This window comes from Camelus ferus, chromosome 21 (genome assembly GCF_009834535.1).
Source record: "Camelus ferus isolate YT-003-E chromosome 21, BCGSAC_Cfer_1.0, whole genome shotgun sequence".
Classification (NCBI taxonomy): domain Eukaryota; kingdom Metazoa; phylum Chordata; class Mammalia; order Artiodactyla; family Camelidae; genus Camelus; species Camelus ferus.
The window spans coordinates 26443319-26462331 of record NC_045716.1 but is presented as its reverse complement, the minus strand read 5'-3'; the positions used below and the strand labels follow the sequence as shown (position 1 = coordinate 26462331).

The window sequence follows — 19013 nt, the reverse complement described above, 5'->3', positions numbered from 1 at the left end:
CTTCACTGCCCACGGGGCTGCCATGCCCCTGTGTAACTGGGGGCTCCCTCTAGACTGAGACTCTAGGAAGTCAGGGCACACACCTGACTTGTCCATCGTGGTCCCCTGGCCCACAACCCAGAGCAGTCGCTCAATAAGAATTGTGTTGAATGAATGGATGACTTTATGACCACCCTCAGCACCCACATGTGAACACAAATCCTGACTGCACAACTGCTTTAAAGACTTTTTATCACTCAGAAGTCCAAGGAACCAAACCCAAACTGGCATCCAGTGGAAATTTCCATGTTCTCGTCACGTTCTGATTAACGTGTCACCGCAGGCCCCGCCGGGCTGGGTGGCGCACTCAAAGTGACTGCCCTGGGAGGGACCTGGTCTCAGTTCCCCCGCCCCACCACTGCAGTTCTCTGCTCCCAGACGGGCCCGGCCCCCGCACCTTGGCCTCTGCAGTGTCCACCTCCGCCAAACGCAGCGGATGTGCGATGCCGCCCTGTGAGGGAGGAAGCACAGGAGCTCCACGCTTATTGTTTAGAGGAAAAAGTTCTGTGCAGCCCCAGGGAAGAGGCTGAGTTGTCCTTGTGGAATCAGGGAGCCCGAGGGGCGGTCACCCTTCGGTGCCTCTGATGGAGGCGGCTTGGACGGTGGCCGCGGCCTCAGTGGAGCCTGAAGTCAGCAGAGTTGATCTTGGACGCCCTCCCACTTTCCTCGCTCTCGCTCCCCCTCCTCCCCGCGGTGCTGAGCCCAGCCAGGCCCCTGCTCCAGGACCGGGAAGCAAAGCGGCTGTCATTTCCGGACTAGTCACCATGCACCAGGCCCTGTCGAAGCTCTGTCTTACTGTTCCCACTTCACAGATGAGAAAACTGAGGCCGCGGCAGGTAAGACCTTTGCCACAGCCTCTGGGCTGGGGCGCAGAGGAGCTGAGATTCAAACCAAGCAGTTTGGCTGAGGTTGTCCCCCAAAGGTAGGCTAGGAGTCCTAGGCCAACGGGAACTCAACAGAAAAGCAAAATAAGGATGCTGAGCGTTTAGAATGTGTCAGCGTGAGGGGACAGCTGGCACCCACCCCCGAGGTCATCTGTGTGTGTGTGTGTTACAGTGTTTTTCCTGGAATAAAATGCTGTGACAGGGAGCTCTTCATTTTGGAGGCTTTTTAAAAATGTTTCTGGCTTGGCCAAATAAAAAGGCATTTTATCTGCATCAGTTTCCCCAAATAACTCTGTTTAAATTTTCCTAATGGGTGAAATCAGGACTCTGAGCAGATGGAAGGCAGAGACTTTGGGGCCAGCTCCAATCTCCTCGGGCACAGACCCCACCCCGTTCTGTGCCTTCGTTTCCTTGTTTAGAGGGCTGGGAGATAGGTGCACATGTCACACGTCCCAGGGAACCGTACCCCCAGCAGCCCTGAGCGTCCTGAGCCGTCTCCCTTACTGACGCCAGTGGCTCACCTTCTCCCAGGTGATGCTGCCCCTCCCCCTCGAGCCTGGGGCCTTTGGATACGGGGACAGTCTGGACAGGGAGAAAGTCAAGCTGCAGGTCAGAGAGGTGCAAACGGTCACCACACCCTGATGTAGGCCTTGGCTGTTCCCACCCTCTGCGAGTGTGAGAGGTGCACCAGATGGTGGTTCCCAGCTCTTCGATGTCACAGGTTAGTCGTTTTTCTCTTTCCCCATTTTGGGAACCATCAAAGGGTTGCCAACTCTTCGTTTTGCCAAGTGAGGACATTTTAAAAAATGCCACTTACAACCACTGACGTTTTGCACAAGAGACACTTGAGCACCAAAATAAAGAAAATCAACAGTCCAGCACTTTTTTCTTAATGGGATCAACCCCACTTTGTGAGTTCATTTTTGCCTCTCCTGTGGCCCTTCCTGTTTGTTGGCTTTGGACTGTGAAATGCTAAGCCATGTGGTCAGCCTTGGGGGGCCACTGGGCTGGGTCCTGCCGTGGTCACATCCTACCCATGGCTGGTGGCTGTTGGGGAGACGTGGCTGATAAAAGCCTTGGACCACTTGGCACTGGTTTCCCACTGGCTGGGGGAGGCCCTGGCGACTCCCTCCTACTGAGGAAATGGGCCTCAAACTGATGGGTCAAAAGTCCCCAGAGGGAACCTTCACCCATCTCGAGGGTGCCCTGAGCTCCCAGGAAGGCTGGTTGCATGTTAGAAATTCCACTTCACCTGCTGGCTGATGGCTCCGTGATCTCAAAGATTCCCCACTGAATATCCACTCGGCAAATGCCGGACTATTGCTCCCTGGTGTGGTCCCCGTGCCTAGGAGACCGCTGCGCACAGAGTAGCCACTTCATAAATGTTTGCTCGGTAACTGACCAGGTCCGAGTACAAGTGCTGTCATGGAATGTATACAACCACAAGAATAAGGCTGACGACTGGCAAACGTTCGTGGTATTTGAACTGAGACTGTGGGTACACAATTTATAATGTCCTATATTTCCCACTGTTCTGTGTACTTGAAATCTTTCTTAACGAAAAGCCGAAAAAAATAACAAAAATTAGACCAATACAGAGTTGGTAAGAAACCAGGCATGCCTGTGATATGTAGAAATCACGAAATGGTATAAATTATTTACCAAACGGATGGTAAGGACATGCACCCCGGTGTAGCTAAGGGGCATCTCTGGATGCGGGTTATTGGCTTTTCCATCCACACTTTCTACCTATGTTTTTGGACTTTCTGTAATTAGGGGGGAAAAGCTGTGTAAAATATATGAATAAGATGCATCTTAGGGTTTTACTTTCCCACCATCCTTCCCTGTGTCTCTTCTCCTGGGGAGCTGCTAATTGCTCCTAAATTGTCTTCTCCTTGCCTGGGAGGGAACAAGGCTTTCCTGTTCAGGAAACATTTGTGCTGCCAGGAGTCCAGCAGATGAGAAAGAATAGAGGAGAGAGGCCCCTTCACGTGGAGCTGGGGCTGGGCTCCAGGAGCCACGGTTCCCCAGGCAGCCTGAGCTACAGGCTGAGGACTTTCTGCTTATCAGAAAGCTACACAGGGTCAGAGCGCAGGGTGTTCCGGGATGTGGAATTGATCCCCAGGGCAGCAGAAATGGGAGGACACTTGGTCCCACCCTCTCATTATACAGATAAGAATCTGAGATTCAGAGAGGGGAAGTGACCTGCCCAAGGTCACACAGCATCCTGCAGCCAAGGCAGGACTTGACCCCGTGACTCATGAGTCCTCCTCCCCAGAACCCCTCTTACCATCCTCCAGGGCCCTCTCTCAGTAGTGCTCCTGAGTTTTTCTCCGTTTGGTAGACTCAGATAGCAACTACTCCAACCCCTTCCTGACTTCCTACATCACCCGGTTTCGAAATCACCCCTGGGTTTTCCAAGAGAAACATATTTTAGTTTTGATTCTTTCTTTCCTTCTGCTCATTTGAAGAAATCTGAGAGCCCTTTTCTAATTGTTTGGTCAAGACTGCAGACAGGCAGCGAGGCATGCCACAAACATGATCTTGAGCCCGAGGAACCCGAGGCCACCGCCAGCCTGGAGAAAGATGGGACATCAGGTCTGTCCTTGGTGCTTGCTCAGCACATGAGCCCTGAGTTCTAGGAGACACAGGGTTGGGTGTTTGCCAAGTTCCCCAGATCCCCGATGTCAGGGCCCTGCCAGGAAAGTCTGAGGGAGTCCACATCGAGTCTCCCGAGGCTGAGGTTTAGTGGCTGTGAATCCATGGGGAGTTGGTGGAGGTGTACCCTGCCAGATGTGGGCTCTGCAGCCTAAACTACATTTCCTAGCCTCCCTTGCAGCTAAGCGTGGCCATGTGACTAAGTTCTGGCCAGTGGGATGCGAGCACAAAGTGATGTGTACAACTTAAGTAAAGAAGGGGGCATGCCCTTCTTTGCCCCACCTCTTTTTGCTGGATGGTAGATGTGATGACTGGAGTTCCAGCTGCCACTTTGGAACACAGGGGCAACTCTAGAAATAGGAAAAACAAGATAGGAGAGACCTGGGCCCTAGCATCATGAAGCCTCCTACAGTGAGAAAGAAATTTCCATCTTCTTAAAGCCATGGTTATTTGAGGTTTCCTTTGATTTGTGGCCAAACTATTCCTAAGAAATGCACCATCCTTTGGTTGGAGAGTGGCTTGCAGTCGTTTGCAGAGGGGCTGTAGGGCGCCTGCTGTATGAGAGAGGCTGGGGGGCTCGGAGGTGAGACTGACAGTCGCTGTGTGTCTGCATAAAACACTCAGCCCAGCACCTGGCTCAGAATAAGAGCCCAGTGAATGTCAGTGACTACGCTGTCATCACAGGTGATCACACCATCCACCTTGGTCCATGGGATACCAGGGCTGTCTGGGGCCAGAGGGCACAGCTCAGATGGAGGAGGCATTTGAACATGACCCAAAGATAGGAATCAGAAGAGGACGACTGGTAAGCATTGACACCATCAGACACCGTGACGAAGACATTATTTGGATAGTTTTACGGACATTATTTCTCATAACACCCTCGGAACCCAGTAGGGTAGATGCACGCCACCCTCGTTACCCGGGGAGGGTGCTGAGCCTCGGGGAGGGTGGTGCCCCACCCTCAACCCCGCCGCCAAGATCACCCAACAGAGCCGGATTTGGACTCTGCACTCTGGCTCTGGGGTCCTCCTGTCTGGGGGTCTGTGGGCTCAGGCAGTGGGAAGAGTAGGAGCAGAGGCCACTCAGGAAGGCACCAGGGGTCCCGTCTGGAGCTTAGGCCCCAGGCCCAGGAGTGAGGAGCGTGAGAAAGACCAATAGGGGGGCAGAGGGCTCCACAATCAGTGGGCCCATGAGTCCTCTGGTCCACTTAGAAAAAGCACACATTTATTATCTCGTATTTTGGAGGTCAGAAGTCAGCCAAAGCAGAATCTGGGGTGTGAGGGGCTCTTTGCCAATTCAAGGCCTGGCACGACTGAGGAAACTTCCCCATCGCCCCCTCCAGCCTTACCTCTCCGGCTGCCCTGATGCCCCCTGTGCGGGCCCATCTAGGACAGAGTCCACCCCACCGCTTCCACCACTCGAGACTCACCTGCCTGACCCCAGTCCCAGTGGGGCCTGAGCACATCCCCCAAGCCGGGCTCTGAATTACAAGAAACCCTGGGGACCGACAGGGCTGCAAAGCCACTGCCAACTGTGGGGTCTGCAGAAGCCCCAACTCAGTGCCCCTTTTGGAGTTCACCTGCCCGCCTGCTGGCTTCGCGAAGCCTGTGGAATGCCAGCTCGCTGTGATGCAGCTGCTAAAAAAAAGCTAATTCATTTCTGAGCTACACAAAAAATGTTGGTGCATTGGATCTGGGAGCAGACCCCCAGGTGGGGATGGGGTCCCTCCAGGCACTGGTAGCCACCCTCATCCTGCCCATCCTACCCATCCGGCCTCATCCTACGGAGGCCGGACACCAAGGGTCCCTCCCCAGCCCCATCTCGTTTCCTTCCTGAGGGGACCCTATGAGGGTGGATGACTACTGTCCCCACCTCACAGATGAAAAAAATCAACACTCAGAGGAGCCCTGGCCTGCCCTGGGGCCTAGCTAGGAGGGAAGAGCCTGGACTGGGCCCCTGGGCAAAAGCTTCACATGGCAGGGACCTGTCTGCCTATGTAGAGACACGTCCCCACCAGCAGCCCAGGCCTGGGGGTGGGAGAGACACTCAGTGAGCACCTGATGGGAAAACTTGACAGTGGAGAGAGTACTGGATGCCAGCACTGCGTCCCTGTCCCTTCCTGGGTGTGTAGTCACTTGAGGTCTTGCAGGAGAATGAACTTTCTCCTGCAAGGAGAAAAGGTCAGGATGTCTGCAATTGTCTCTCTCGTGGTTCAGCAAAATTAACTTGTAGGAAAGAGAGAGAGTCATGGGCTCTAAATGAGGGGTGCACATGGTTTGTGCAGTTTTTCTCAAGGACACAGACCTGCCTGCCCCTGTGGCCAAGGGCAGTGAAGGGGCCTGGGGTGGGTGAGGGGGAGGGAGGGCCAGTTCTGTCCTCACTCAGCCCCTGCACCCTATCCCTCTCCCCGACTTTCCCCTCTCCCCACTACCTCAGCTTTTCCCTCTCTGGCCACAAGATGTCTCCACGTGGCCCTACAAAAGGTGGTTTCCATTCCTTAGTTCTTAAAGTTTCAAGATGTGAATTACCCGTTGCCCTTCCTCTCCAACCCGCTGCTCTTTCTCCCCTCACGGGTAAAGGCAGTTTTCTCTGGGATGTGCTTCCTGAGGTCACACAGTCCCCTCGGCCCGCCACTCGGGGATTCCCCATTAGGTGGTCTCTGCTGCCCTCTCGTGGCCATTGCCTGTAATGCCAAGCCCACCCTCCCAGAGCGGCAGAAACCTGAAATGGCTTTGCAGCCCCTCGGGGTCCTAGAAGAGATGGGGGCTCCAGAGAAACAGAATCAATTAATCGGATACATGAAGAGATGTATTTTAAGGAATTGGCTCATGCAATGTGGGGGCTGGCAAGTCCCAAATCCACAGGGCGGGCTGGAAACTCTGGCAGGAGCTCACGCTGTTGGCTTGAGGCGGAATTTCTTCATCTCCAGGAACCCTCCTCTGTTTTGCTCTTAGGATCTTCCAGTGATTGAGTGAAGCCTCCCCCGACCCTATTACTGAGGGGCAGCCTCTTTACTTAAAACCAACTGACTGCAGATGCTACCACATCTCCCAAATGCACACACGTGAGTTTGCGTTGGATGAAATGGTTGGATACCCTGGCCCAGCTGAGTTAACATGGAAAACTGACCATTGCAGTTGGCTCACTGGAAAGGTTAGGTTTGAAAGTGAAATGTCTCAGATTCTGTTGTCCTCCTGATTCCCAACTCCCACTTTTTTTTTTTTAATTGAAGTAGAGTTGATTTAAATGTGTCAGTTCCTGGTGTACAGCATAGTGATTTAGTTATACACACACATACACACACACACACACACAAACACACACACACACACAGTTTTTCGTTATAGGTTATTTAAATTTGTATCAGATTTGTATCAGAGGCTACAGTTACCAACATTCTGCTGTTCTACCTCCTCCTCTTCCCACCCCATCTCTCATGCTTGCTGTGCTTGTGAGTTTCATATTCTTTTCTTTAGGTAAAGTGGAGGCACACTGAATTGCACAAATCTTACAATTAGCAAAATGGATTGTACTTAATCTTAAGTTAGTACAGTTTTATACGTGCTGTTATATTTCCTCCTTTTTGTGTTCTCTTTGGGTTTTTTTTTCTAATAATGAGCAGACAGTTTTTATCATAAGGGGACAAAACCAATAAGATGATGATAAAAATGTTTAAGATGTTCCTGTGGGTGAGTGCCATCCCCTCCATCAGTCACAAGGCCTCGGGACCCCCCAGGTTCACTCTGTGCTTCTTCACAAACCTGCCCCGCACAGCCAGCTCTCCGAGGAGCCTGGGGAGGCCAGGCCACCTCCTTGTGGGAGAAGGAGACTCAGCGATAGATCCACCAGCACATCTGGGCCCGGGGCTGAGTCCCGGGAGAGCAGCCCAAAATCCAGTCCTTGCACCTCCTGGCGAACCCCAACACTGCCAAGTTCACAAGCACCTCCACCTCCATGTGGAAAGTAGGAGCCTCTGGGACCCCACCTGGGGTAGCCTCCTAACCCGCTTGCTCGGGGGCTGGCCCTGAGAGAGGCTGCCCAGGCAACCAGCCAAGGCTCCTCCCAGGGTGACTGTGGGTGGCCACATTGCCTGGCAACCAGGTGGCAGCGTCTCTGGAGCCAGGACCACAGAGCTGCGCCCAGCCCTGTGCGGCTTCTCCCAGGCTTTTGGGAAGGACCCCTGGGGCTCTGTCCTTATTCCCTAAGACCAGGACAGCTGCCAGCTCTGGTCACAATGAACATTGTTCTCTTCAGGTGAGTGGCCCTGCGCTGATCCCGGCTGGGAGGGAGGTGGCGGCCAGGTATTTAGGGCCGGATGCACCAAGACAGATGGGGCAGCCTGGACTGCTAGGGGGCGGTGGTAAGGGTGCTCTCTCACTTACACCAAGCCCACCTCAAGGTCTAGGGAGGACAGGGCCCGGGACCATGGAGGCTTCCAGAATCTGGCCTCTGACTGCTTTTCCAGCATTATTGCCCACAGCTCTGGGGTATCCAACTTTCCTTGCTCACCTCTACCTGGGAAACCCCTCTTCATGCCTCAAAGCCGCATCAGGCACCACCCTTCTGTGGAATCATCCCTGACCCCACTGCCTGCAGCCTGATTCTACCTCTCATCTCATCGGCTTTTTACCTGGCTGTTTCCATGCCTGGTTCTTCTGGGAGGTTGCAATACCAAGGGCACCTCTGAACCACCCAATGTGCTTCTTTAAAAATGCACCCCCCTGGGCCTTACTCATAGGGAGTATGGTTCACAAGTCTGGGGGCGGGTGTACTGGGAATCTGCAGGTTTAACTTGTGCCCCAGGGTGATTCTGATTGAAGGGTCCCAGGACCCCAGCTGGAGGGACAGAGACTGCGGCTGGCTATGTGACCTGGATCAATACGCTTTACCTCTCTGGCCTCCGTTTACTTTGCTTGCAGAGTAACGCTTGCCGTGTGCATTGCAAACCATGAAGGGCAGTTAGGGTTTGTCAGGGGGAGGACAAGGGCCCTCCTTCCAGCTTCCAGCTTTAGAGGTATGGTTAGAGGGCAGGGGGATGGCGCCCTGGTCAAATGGAGACAGGCAGGGGCAGTGACCACCTGGAAGGAGGTGCAGTGGGGTGGGAGGGAAGTGAGGGCCTGAGGCTGCGCTCCCTTTGCTGCCTCGGGAAGATGAAATCCAACAGGCCCTACGCTCACTCTATCTTATTTCATGGAACACCTCCTATGGGCAGGCAGGCACTGGGTTCGCAGCACATAAAGATGTGTCAGCCAGCTCCAGCCCACCTTACCCCGAAAAAACCAAGCTCGGCAGGAAGTGATAAGCTTCGAGCCAGGGGGACAAGCTAAAGGTTCAGGGCTGGGGGAGGGAGGAGGGACAAACAGGTGGAGCACAGGGTCTTTGGGGCCATGAGACTTCTCTCTGTGACGCTGTGACGATGGAGACAGGGCCTCAAGCACTTGTCAAAACCCATGGAACGTAAAACACAGAGATGGAATCGTCATGTCAAGGAGGGACTTTAGTTAGTAAGAACATATCACAACTGGCTTCTCTTTTGTAACAAAGGCACTGCCCCTGAGGGCAGCTGTTAATAACAGGGGAACCACAGGTGCTGGGGAGAGGATATCTGGGGACTCTCTGTCTTTTCCACTCAGTTTCTCTGTAAACCTAAAACCGGTTCCCCCGCCCCCCCCCCCCAATTTTTAATTAAAAAAAAATAGCTTTACAGTTTAGAGAAAGGAGAGAATTTCAACAGCTGGGGGTAAAGACAGAATCGGGGGGTTTCAGACGGAAGACACTGCGGCCGCCAGGATGGCTGCAATCTGGCCCAACTCCGTGGGGACGATAAAGCCCCTCTAAAGGGTCCCAGGGTGGAAGAGGTTGGGTGAGGAGTCAAACCCACGTTTGCATTCCTGTCTGGCCACTGACCAGCCCTGTGACCCTGCCAGTCTCCCGCATCTGACCCAAGAACTGAGCGTTAACCCGGGGAAGAGACACCTGGCCTGGGGCTTGCCACTCAGGAGGGGGGCGACAGGTGGGTGACCCCTGCGTCATTGTCCTGATCTGGCTGAGCGTCACTGCCCAGAACGGGCCCTCAGGCCCCCGACTCCCCAGGGACTGCCAGGTGAGGGTGATGGAGGAAACGGTGACCAATGCCGAGAAGTACTTCGGCCAGTTCTGCTTGCTGCTGGCTGCCTACACCCGCAAGACGGCCCGTCTGCGAGACAAGGCCGACAAGCTGGTCAAACAGCTCATCGACTTCGCCAACACTGAGAACCTGGAGATGCGGACCACCCTGAGGAACTTCGCAGAGGACCTGGCCAAAGTACAGGATTACCGGCAGGCTGAGGTGAGTGGGTTGCCCCAGAGGAGCCAGACCCCATCGCCTGACTGGGTCTGAGGGATGGAGCCGACTGGTGGGGACCACAGTCAGTGGACATGTCTCCTGCAAAGGTGTCCCCGAGGGAGGACACTCACACCACTCCCTCCCCAGGGCCACACCTCGGTTTATAGGACTGAGAGCCCGAAGGCTTAGCAGGGGGAAAGGGGGCTGCAGGGAGTTAGGGAAACAATGAAAAATAAAAACCTCCAGCCAGCCCAGAAAAATCCTCTCTGTGATGGCAGAAAAGAATGAAACACCTTTTCTACTGAATAAGCATCAAACCACAAGGCAGTGCACGTCACAGGGATCAGACAAGTGACGGCAAAGGCAGAAACCGCGCTCCTCTGACAGCCACACAGGAGGAAGCCGCTGTGGGCACGTTCTGGAGCCGGGAGGTAACTGTCCTCCGGGACGGGGCCTCCCCGAGGACTGGGAAGGGGACAGCACCCTTTGTCACACAGGGCTTCCTAATTCCACCTGGCGACTGGGTGGCCACCTGTGCTGGCTGTCTTTATCCAAAGAAAATGAACACTCCTTGTCTCCCTCAACAAGCAGGCAGGCAGGTGAGGAGCCCGGCGCCAGGCAGACCCCCAGGAGACGCTCTTATCCTTGACGTTTGCAGAGATGACTGATCTTTCCTGGTGTAAAACCAGCCAGAGGCTTTTCCGTCTTTGTCAAAAGGTTGACATCCATCCCAAAGGGACAGAGAAAGGATTTACAATTTTAAGTTTTCTAAAGGAAACGCTGCCAGCAAAGGGAGGGAGCAAGTCCCCTTCCCTTTCCGTACCTGGGAAAGCTATTATTCTCATGAGTTTTAGATCTGCATTTACAAGCACCATAAGTGCTGATGAAGGAGGAGGCTGGGACTGCGTGGGGACTTTGGCCCCCCTGACCCATCTGGCAGGCCAGACCATCCTCCAGCATCAGCCTTACCTGGGAACTTGTTAGGAATGCAGGTTCCCTGGACCTGCTGAGTCAGAACCTCTGGGGTGGGGCCTGGCGATGGGTGATTGAAGGAACCCTTGGGGGCACCCCTACACCTGCTCTAGTGTGACCCCCACAGGGTAAGTGTGTGATCCACACCAGCTGTCATTGTGACCATTGTTATTGTTACTGACATGCTTACTCGAGTGTCTAGCCTTAGGCTGGGCATTTGGGTACTGATGCAGGGGCCCGAGGCATTGCCTTGGCCGACCCTGCCGTGTCCCGGGGGCCGCACAGAGCAGTCACCTCTGAATTCCGTGTTAGTCCACGTTCCAGGCGGGTGTGTCACCCTCCCCTGGAAGGCCTTAAGGCAGTTTCGAGAACTGAAATAGTGCTGGGTCCCCTTGAGCTGCCATGAACCCTGGGCACAGTCATACCCATTTTACAGGCAAGGAAACAGGGCTCAGTGATATGAAATGTGTCGCCCCAGCCCTTGGGAGGCAGCACCCTGAGCCCAGGTTGGTGCTCTCAACCCTAAGGTAGGGGAAGGGTAACCGGTCCTGGCCTTGTCCCCCATGGGCCCATGGTGCAGCTCCGGGTATGCAGATGGCACACTATAAATGCAGGTCAGAGGCCGCGAAGTCTCCCAGCACCTCCGTGGCTCTGCCCATTCTGACTCTCTGTGTGTCCATGGTCCCCCAGGTGGAGAGGCTGGAGTTCAAGGTCGTCAACCCCCTGAAACTCTACGGGACACAGATAAAGCAGACCCAGGTGAGTGAGGGCCCAGCATCGCGGGTGGGCCGCATCAGAGGCTGGCCAGGCTGGGACCCCAGGAAACAGCCCAACTCCTGCCTTAGGCTGAGATCAAGAAATTCAAACATGTCCGGAACCATGAGATCAAACAACTGGAAAAACTGGAGAAGCTGAGACAGAAGTCCCCTTCGGACAGACAGATGATCGTATCCTTCCATGAGGCCGGGCACCGCGTGCTCCCGGGGAGGAGGGGGTCTGCAGGGGCCACCCCAGGGGCTGCGGGTTAACCTGGCTCCTTAACAGCACCTTTCTCAGTCCCAGGTGAGCAGGACACGTCTGTCTGGGGAAGGTAATGAATGGCCTCGCAAAATGGTGAGGTGAGCTTCACCCAGGCAGGTGTGTGCGGGGCCCTGAGTTCGAGCCGGGAGTCTGAGGTGCTGGGAAAGCGGTTGGTTGGGGTCTGAGAGAACTGGGTTCCCTCCCCACAGCAACACCACACAGCAAGTCAGGGAGTCACTCCCCTCCGCGGGTCTGTAACGTGCTCACTGCTCACACGAGGCGGGCCGTCTAGGTGAGGGAACCAAGAGAGGTGACTCACCCTAGGTCACGCAGGGAGCTGAGTGACAAACCTGGAACTCAGCCCTGAGGGCGCCTGGCTCTGAAATCCAGCTCCTTCATCTGCCGGCCTACCGTGGAGTTGGTCATACAGATGTCAATCAAAGGAACCAATAAATTAGTTACCTAAAACCTTTCTACCTGCAGGAATTCATGATCAGTGAATGTGGAGTACCTGTTATAATAGTATCTCGGTGGTGCCCACTCTAATTCTTGCAACGATCCTGCAGAAGCAGGCCTCATCACTGTCCCTTGTTTGCAGGAATTGGGGCTCAGAGAGGTTAAGTGACTTGCCCAAGGTCACACAGCTGACAAGTGAGTCTGTCCAAGCGGCACCTGCCCCTTTTGCCATGGTCAATGACTAAATTGGCAAGAGATGCCCATGACACAGGAAAGCTGGCCCCAAAGTAGGGTGAAGGGACAGAAAATGATCGAGAATGGAGCCCCCATGACACCCTCTATCTCCGGGGCCAGGCGGAGACCTGTGTGCAGAGAGCCTCGGTGGATGCCGGCCGCACCACCCACCAGCTGGAGGAGACGGTCAATGCCTTCCAGAAGCAGAAGCTAAAGGACCTACAGGTAGAGGTGGGAGGTCCCCAGGCGGAAGTCTTCTGGGCTGCCTCTTGTGTGAGAACTGGTGAGTGTGCCCATGTGTGTGTGCACATGGTGTGTGTGTGTGTGCGTGTGTGTGTGAGCCCAGGCTCCTAGGACAGTTAATCCTGGCTTCATCCTGGCCGCGGGGGTTAAGAGGCCGGCTGCTTGGGCAGCTGTCCTGCACAGCTGTCCTGCCTGGAAGCCAGCATTGGCAGCCCAGCCCTCTCAACACCCAGCACGGCTCCCCACCATCCAGGAGACCTGGGCAGGGTCTGTCTTCCCTAGCCCCCTTCCTGTCTGCATAGGACTAGCCCTGACTGCCTCTTCCCCTCTGTGAAGCCCCAGTCACCCAGACCCCAACCCGATGCCCCCAGAATCCTGGGCCCAGAGCCCCTCTCTTACAAGAGGCCTCAGGGAGTCAGGGTCTTTAAGGGCAAGATGGTCACAGAGGCCCCTGTACCCCCTCTTGACTCCCCCTTTAGTCCATTTTCCAAGTTGCAGCCCCAGGGATCTCACAAAAGACAGCTCTGATTTGTTACTCCTAGGTTTAACACCATCCCGTGGTTTCTCTCATTCCAAGGATAAAGGCTGAAATTCCCCCCAAGTCTCCAGAAGCCCCAGCCCAGCCCTCCAGCCTCATCTGGACATACCCCTCCAAGCTCAAGCGCACCAAGCCGTTTCATACCTCAGGGCCTTTGCACAAGCTGTGCCTTCTACCAGGAGGGTTCTGCCCTTACTCTGCATCAAATTAATACCTCCTTGTCCTTCAGGGAGGCTCACCTGGACCCCCAGACCTGGTCCACCCCACTGTTAGCACACATTGCCCTGCTCCCTCGGGGGACAGTTATCCTAGAAGGTGGATTCATTGTATCTTTAATTCACTCTTGAATCTAACAGATGTTTAAATACACACCAACTATGTGCCAGGAGCTATGTCTGAGGCTGGAGACACCATAGCCAACAAAGCAAGGCCCTGTCCTCACAGAGCTGACACCCTTGGGGGAGACAGATCACGCAGACCCCATAAGAGCGAGGACAGAGCTCACTGTTCCGTGCCTGGCTCCCACGCTGCATGTCAGCATCACAGGGCAGACCCCTGCCTGTCTTGTTCCCCACTGAGTCCTGGGTACCAGGCCCCAGGCCTGGCACTCAGCAGACATGCAGTAAATATTTGAGAAATGAACAAAAGAATGAACGAACGAATGAAGTGAGTGAAACAGTGGTAATTAGTGCCCGAGCTGTTATGTCCAGGCAGAACCTAAAACCACCAGCAGACCAGTGTCCAACACCTGATGTTCATGAGGACTAAAAGCAGGACTCCTGGGGGGTCAGCGAGAGCACCCAACATTCTCTACGGTCAGGGGCCAACAGAACATGCAGTTTAAAACCAGCATCTTTTAACATCCAGGGGTTAAACTGATAAGAGACACTTATCCAAACCTCCAAATTTTTAAAAGAAATAAAAACCAGAACTTGAAATAATGATTATCATTATATTGGTTTTAGATCGCAATTCTAAGAAAATGATCACATTTACAAAACAACTCTCTGACTCCTATAAAAGAATGTAAGCAATACTCTCATGCAGGGGTTCCCCTACCTGAGCAGGCATCAGAAGTCCCCTCGAAGGCTCCTTACAATGGAGATGACCAGCCTGCCGTGGAGTCCCATCCCGTGGGCCCGGGTGGGCCGGAGAACCTGCATTTCTGATAAGCTCCCGGGTGAGGCTGGTGTTGAAGTAACTGAATCTCGGAGGGCCTTGTGAACTGGGACCGCTCTGGTCTCTGCTGTGCAGATGAGTAAACTGAGGCTTGAAGGGATAAGTCATTGACTCGGGCCACACGCCAGTAAAGGGCAGGATGAGGCCTTGTTTCACAGGTGTTACTGCCAGCATCGCCTCCCAGGGCAGGCGGGGAGGAGCGGGGAGGCAGGGATTTCCATCACAGCCTTGGACTCCCTCTCCCAGGTCAGCTTACAGACCTCCTCGGCCCACCTTACCCAGGCACTTCCCATGTGACGTGAAGAGGGAGTTTCCAAACTGCAGGATCCTCCCCTAGCACCAAGCCTGTGTCCTGCTAAGGCTCCCCACACAGTAGGAGCTTGTGCTGTGTCCAGCACACAGAAGAAGTCCACACTGGGGCGGGACACACAACAGGAGCCTGTGCTGGACCTGACACACAGTAGGATCTCCTCTCAGGTCTGGCACACAGTAGGAGCTTGTGCTAGACCTTGCACACAGTAGAAGCCCCCCACTGGAGGCAGGCATGCAGTAGGATCTCTGTAAGAGTTTACTAAGCCATGCTGAACCATCTGATCAAGAGAAGCCTACCTCTCTATCACTAATGTTTTGACAAGCTGGCTGATCAGGTCGTGGGGTCTCTGGGCCGAGCAATGTCTACCAGCAGTAACCCCTCCCTCTCTGGTAAGACCCACTTCCAGCTTGTGGGTGACAGAGGCTGAAGGTTTGTAGGCATCAGCCTGCAAACACTTGTCCGCAGAGTGAGACAAGCAAAGGCTGAGTGGATGAGCCCAGGATGACAGAGCTGAGAGCAGGATGCCCTTCAGAAAGTCCTTGCCAAGAAACAAGGCCTCACACATTTCTGGAACAATCCCTGTGCAAGGCAGCATTTGAACTATGGAGATGCATTATGTGTTCAAACAAAAATAAACTAATTTGAAATAATACATTGAAATTCCCTGCCAAGGACCTGCCCCACAAGGACAACTGAGCCCCCACCTCCTGGTTTGTCCATGCCTGAGGTGACCCCAGGGCTGTCCTGACAGCGTTGCTGATCCGGGCTTGTCTCCCCATAGAAAATTTTGTCGGATTTCGTGACCATTGAGATGGTCTTCCATGCCAAAGCGGTGGAGGTATATTCCAGCGCCTTCCAGACTCTGGAGAGGTACGATCTGGAGAGAGATCTGGAGGTGGGTCATGTACACCCCATCTTTTATTTGGGGTGTGGGGTTGACCTTGAAGTTGGTTGTGTCTTGATAGAAGCAGTTTTTGTTGGCAACATTTTGCAGTTTCTCTAACTTTGAAGGCTCATTCTCTTGAAGTGCATTAAATAGCTGGCCCTTGGCGCCAGACCAGGGGCAGGTAACGGCCCCCGCACTGTCTCTCTGGGATATCACCATGTTCACTGTCACCTGGGTGTTTAAAAACAAATGAATCAACAACAACAAGCAAGTCCAGGGAGATGCTCGCTGCACTCTGCATATAGACAAGGTGCGCATCCTCCTCCTCTGATCTGAGCGCGATCTAGAGTAAGCTGTCTGAGTTACCTCTGACGCGACGCGCCAAGCCTGGTGGTGTAAGTCAGCCAACATCACCGTGTTTGTCTTCTTTGGTTCTGGGGTTGGAGGGTTCAGCGGCGCCATCCTCATCTGGGTCCTTCAGCCAGCCTGTAGCTGGGGCTGAGTCTTTTCCAAGGCTTCCCACTCGTGTCTCGTTGATGAAGGCTGTCATCTGGGTAGCCAGTAGGCGATGTGATTCAGAGTTCAAAATGAAAACATGGGCCCTCTGTTCAACAATTACTAAGAATTCCAAGACGGCAGAGTCCTTCCGAGCTGGGGGCCCTGGGCAGTGGTATGAGATGTACCCCGACGAGGCCCGCCCCGTCTGGGTCCGTAGTGGGGTTTGCACCCGGAGTAACTGACCACGGCCTCTCCCACCGTGGCAGCTGCTCCAAGAGCGAGCATCAGAGACAGAGCCAGGCGGAAATACTGTGTCACCTTTTGTGACCTAACCTCAGAAGTATCTGAGCTTCACAAAGACCATATTCAAGGGGAGAATTACAGTCCAGCTCCTGATGGGAGAAAGTGTCAAAGAATTTGTGGATGAGCTTTAAAACCACCATAAGACGTTAAATGCAGATTGGATAAGCTGCGGTGCAGTCACTCATCTCTACCCTATTTTGGGGGGCAGGAGGGTGATTTCTAATCTTCCTATGTGACGATGGACATGTTACCTAGCCTCTCTGGGCCTCAGCTTTCCCATCTGTAAAATGGGGTGATAACGCCCACTTACAAGGCTGCTGTAGCTCAAACAGACTGAGGAACCGGAGGCTCCCAGTGCGGGTGGGGGGCCCGGCAGTCACCTGTGCGCCCGCCATCCTGTCCAGCCCTCTTTCCTTCCCGTTCACACTCCTTTCTGTTTCCTGAGCGGATTCAACCCTCCCGGCAGGATTTTAGAGCCAAGATGCATGGAGTTCACAGGCCTTACGGGCCTCGCGACGCTCGGCCGCTCACGGACACCGGCCCGGCCGCGGCTGCTCCGTGGTCTCTCGCCCAGGTGAGCACTGGCAGTGGGGCGTCAGGCCTGTGACAAAGTGAAGGGTCCAGAGGCCACCAAAGAGCTGGAATCCGAGCCTAGCTGCTGAGAGGACCGGCCTGAGGTGGACTGAACCGGCCAGAACCGGACTCAGGAAGCCACGCCCCCGTGCCTGTGGCCGCCGCGGCTCCCGAGCGCCCCCTAGAGGCGTCTGGGGGCGTGTGCACTCCTGCCTCCCAGGGCCCCGCCCGCGTGTTCAGAGCTCAGAACGTCTCAGCTTTTCGGAAAGAAATGCGGTGCACGAACTACCTGCTACCTGATGAACCCCAGCAAGGCCTGTGGTCAGGCACGTTTATATTCCTGCAGGGAAACCCTTGAGTGCTCAACCAGGTGGGATAAATCAGGGCGCTAAGCAGCATCATGCCAGTCAGGGTAGATTTAGTCACCCAGCGAATAGGGGGCAAGGGGTGTCTCATGCTTTCTGGATAATTCTCTCTAAAGGCAGTGAAGGAAGTACGGTCCCCAGCCAGACTGCCTGAGTCCAAACCCACTGCTCCCAAGCTGGGTGACTCTGGGAAAGTTCCTTAATTTCTCTGTGCCTTAGATGCCTCACCTGCAAAGTGAGGCGAATGATAGTAACCCCTCAAAGCATCGTGGTGGTAGGTGAACAGACCTTCCCGAAGCACTTAGAAATCCATACTTGTCACCATCATTATGATTAGTGCTGTGATATTGTTGTTGTTGTTGTTTAGAGTGCTCAGAGCACCATGAGAAGCCAGAGAAAAGAAGCAGCAAGCGAGGACAGCTCTGCCGAGGACCCCGTGGAGGACCTCAGGGGGCAGGGGCAGGGCCTCCACCACTAGGACGAGAACTCCCGAGACGGGGGAATGGGGCTGACGCTGGTTGCTTGGGGGCTCTGCTGTGTCTCTGAGCCTCTGTTTCCTCATCCGTACGACAGGGAGAGTATCACTCTCAGGACGCTCTGGGGATCAAGGTGCCAGCCGGGTGCCTGGTGTATAGCTGGTGCTCAATAAATGTGGGTGCATCTCACCCTGACTCGTGCCGGGTCTCGCTTCCTGTCTTATGACCGGGGCTCCGGGTGTTTAAGCCTGTGTTAACGTTGAGAGCTCGGTGGATCAGTCTCCAGGGCCGCCTTAGCAAATCACCACACACTGGGCGCTTCAAACAACAGAAATCTATTCCCCTACAGTCTGGAGGCCCCAAGCCTGAGATCAGGGCTCTGGCAGGGCTGGGTCCTTCTGGGTCTGTGAGGAGGACCTCTGGGTGGTTCCCAGACATCCTCGGTGCTCCCTGGTTTGTACACACATCACCTTGATCTGTCTTCATCCTTACATGGCGTCTCCCCATGTCTGTGTCCAAATGTCCCCTTTTTATAAGGACACCAGTCATATTGGATTAGGGTCCACCCCATTCATCCTAACTGAATATATCTGCAAAGACTATTTCCAAATAAGGCTACATTCTGAGGTCCTGGGAGTTAGGACTTTAACATGTGAGTTTTGGGGGTACTCAGTTTACCCACAACATAGGGACATGAGGTGCAGGGATGACCGTGGGGCCACTGACCTCTTATCATCAGAAAAAGAGAAAGCCAGCATTTCACAAAAGCTGCCTATCAACCAAGTTAGGAAGGACTGATAAAGGTGTCCTGTTTGTGTCTGGCGGGAGCGGTAATCTAGTTCTACTTAAAGCCCACCCCCAGCCCCCAAAAGCAAGAAGCTAGGCAGCGGGGCCCAGAGGAGGGGCAGGATCAGGGTCCCAGCTGAAAGAGGTGAGAGCCTCCTGGAGGCCCGGCCCTGGCGGCAGCTCAGGGGACTCTGCTGATCGGGGGCACTCCCTTTCCAGATTTCCCACAAGATACACACACGTCTGCACAAGACCTGGCCGC

At 54.4% G+C, this 19013-nt stretch overlaps 1 protein-coding gene across 12 annotated transcripts; it reads left to right on the top strand.

Moving 5' to 3' along the window:
• The first annotated feature begins 401 nt into the window (after positions 1 to 401).
• On the top strand, positions 402 to 18166 carry CIBAR2 (CBY1 interacting BAR domain containing 2). 12 transcript variants are annotated; one of them, XM_032464477.1, is made up of 11 exons: positions 402 to 875; positions 4266 to 4386; positions 6539 to 6648; positions 9678 to 9912; positions 11572 to 11640; positions 11727 to 11828; positions 11938 to 11943; positions 12712 to 12816; positions 15646 to 15759; positions 17018 to 17125; positions 17857 to 18166. In XM_032464477.1, the coding sequence occupies exons 3-11, from the start codon at positions 6620 to 6622 to the stop codon at positions 17965 to 17967; spliced, it is 879 nt and encodes a 292-aa protein (XP_032320368.1). In that variant the 5' UTR covers positions 402 to 875; positions 4266 to 4386; positions 6539 to 6619; the 3' UTR covers positions 17968 to 18166. The 12 variants fall into 12 exon arrangements, with proteins under 12 accessions (XP_032320368.1, XP_032320367.1, XP_032320373.1 ...); XM_032464476.1 differs by lacking the exon at positions 4266 to 4386 and adding an exon at positions 1455 to 1644; XM_032464482.1 differs by lacking the exon at positions 4266 to 4386 and adding an exon at positions 1455 to 1644 and having other exon boundaries at positions 6539 to 6737.
• Positions 18167 to 19013: the final 847 nt, after the last annotated feature.

Excerpts from the sequence above, each read along its gene's own strand:
- CIBAR2 (XM_032464475.1), top strand. The coding sequence starts at position 6,639 with ATGCACACACGTGAGTTTGCGTTGGATGAAATGGTTGGATACCCTGGC. Across the intron at positions 9,913-11,571 it reads AGGATTACCGGCAGGCTGAG|GTGGAGAGGCTGGAGTTCAA; the intron begins GTGAGTGGGTTG and ends ATGGTCCCCCAG. Across the intron at positions 12,817-15,645 it reads AGAAGCTAAAGGACCTACAG|AAAATTTTGTCGGATTTCGT; the intron begins GTAGAGGTGGGA and ends GTCTCCCCATAG.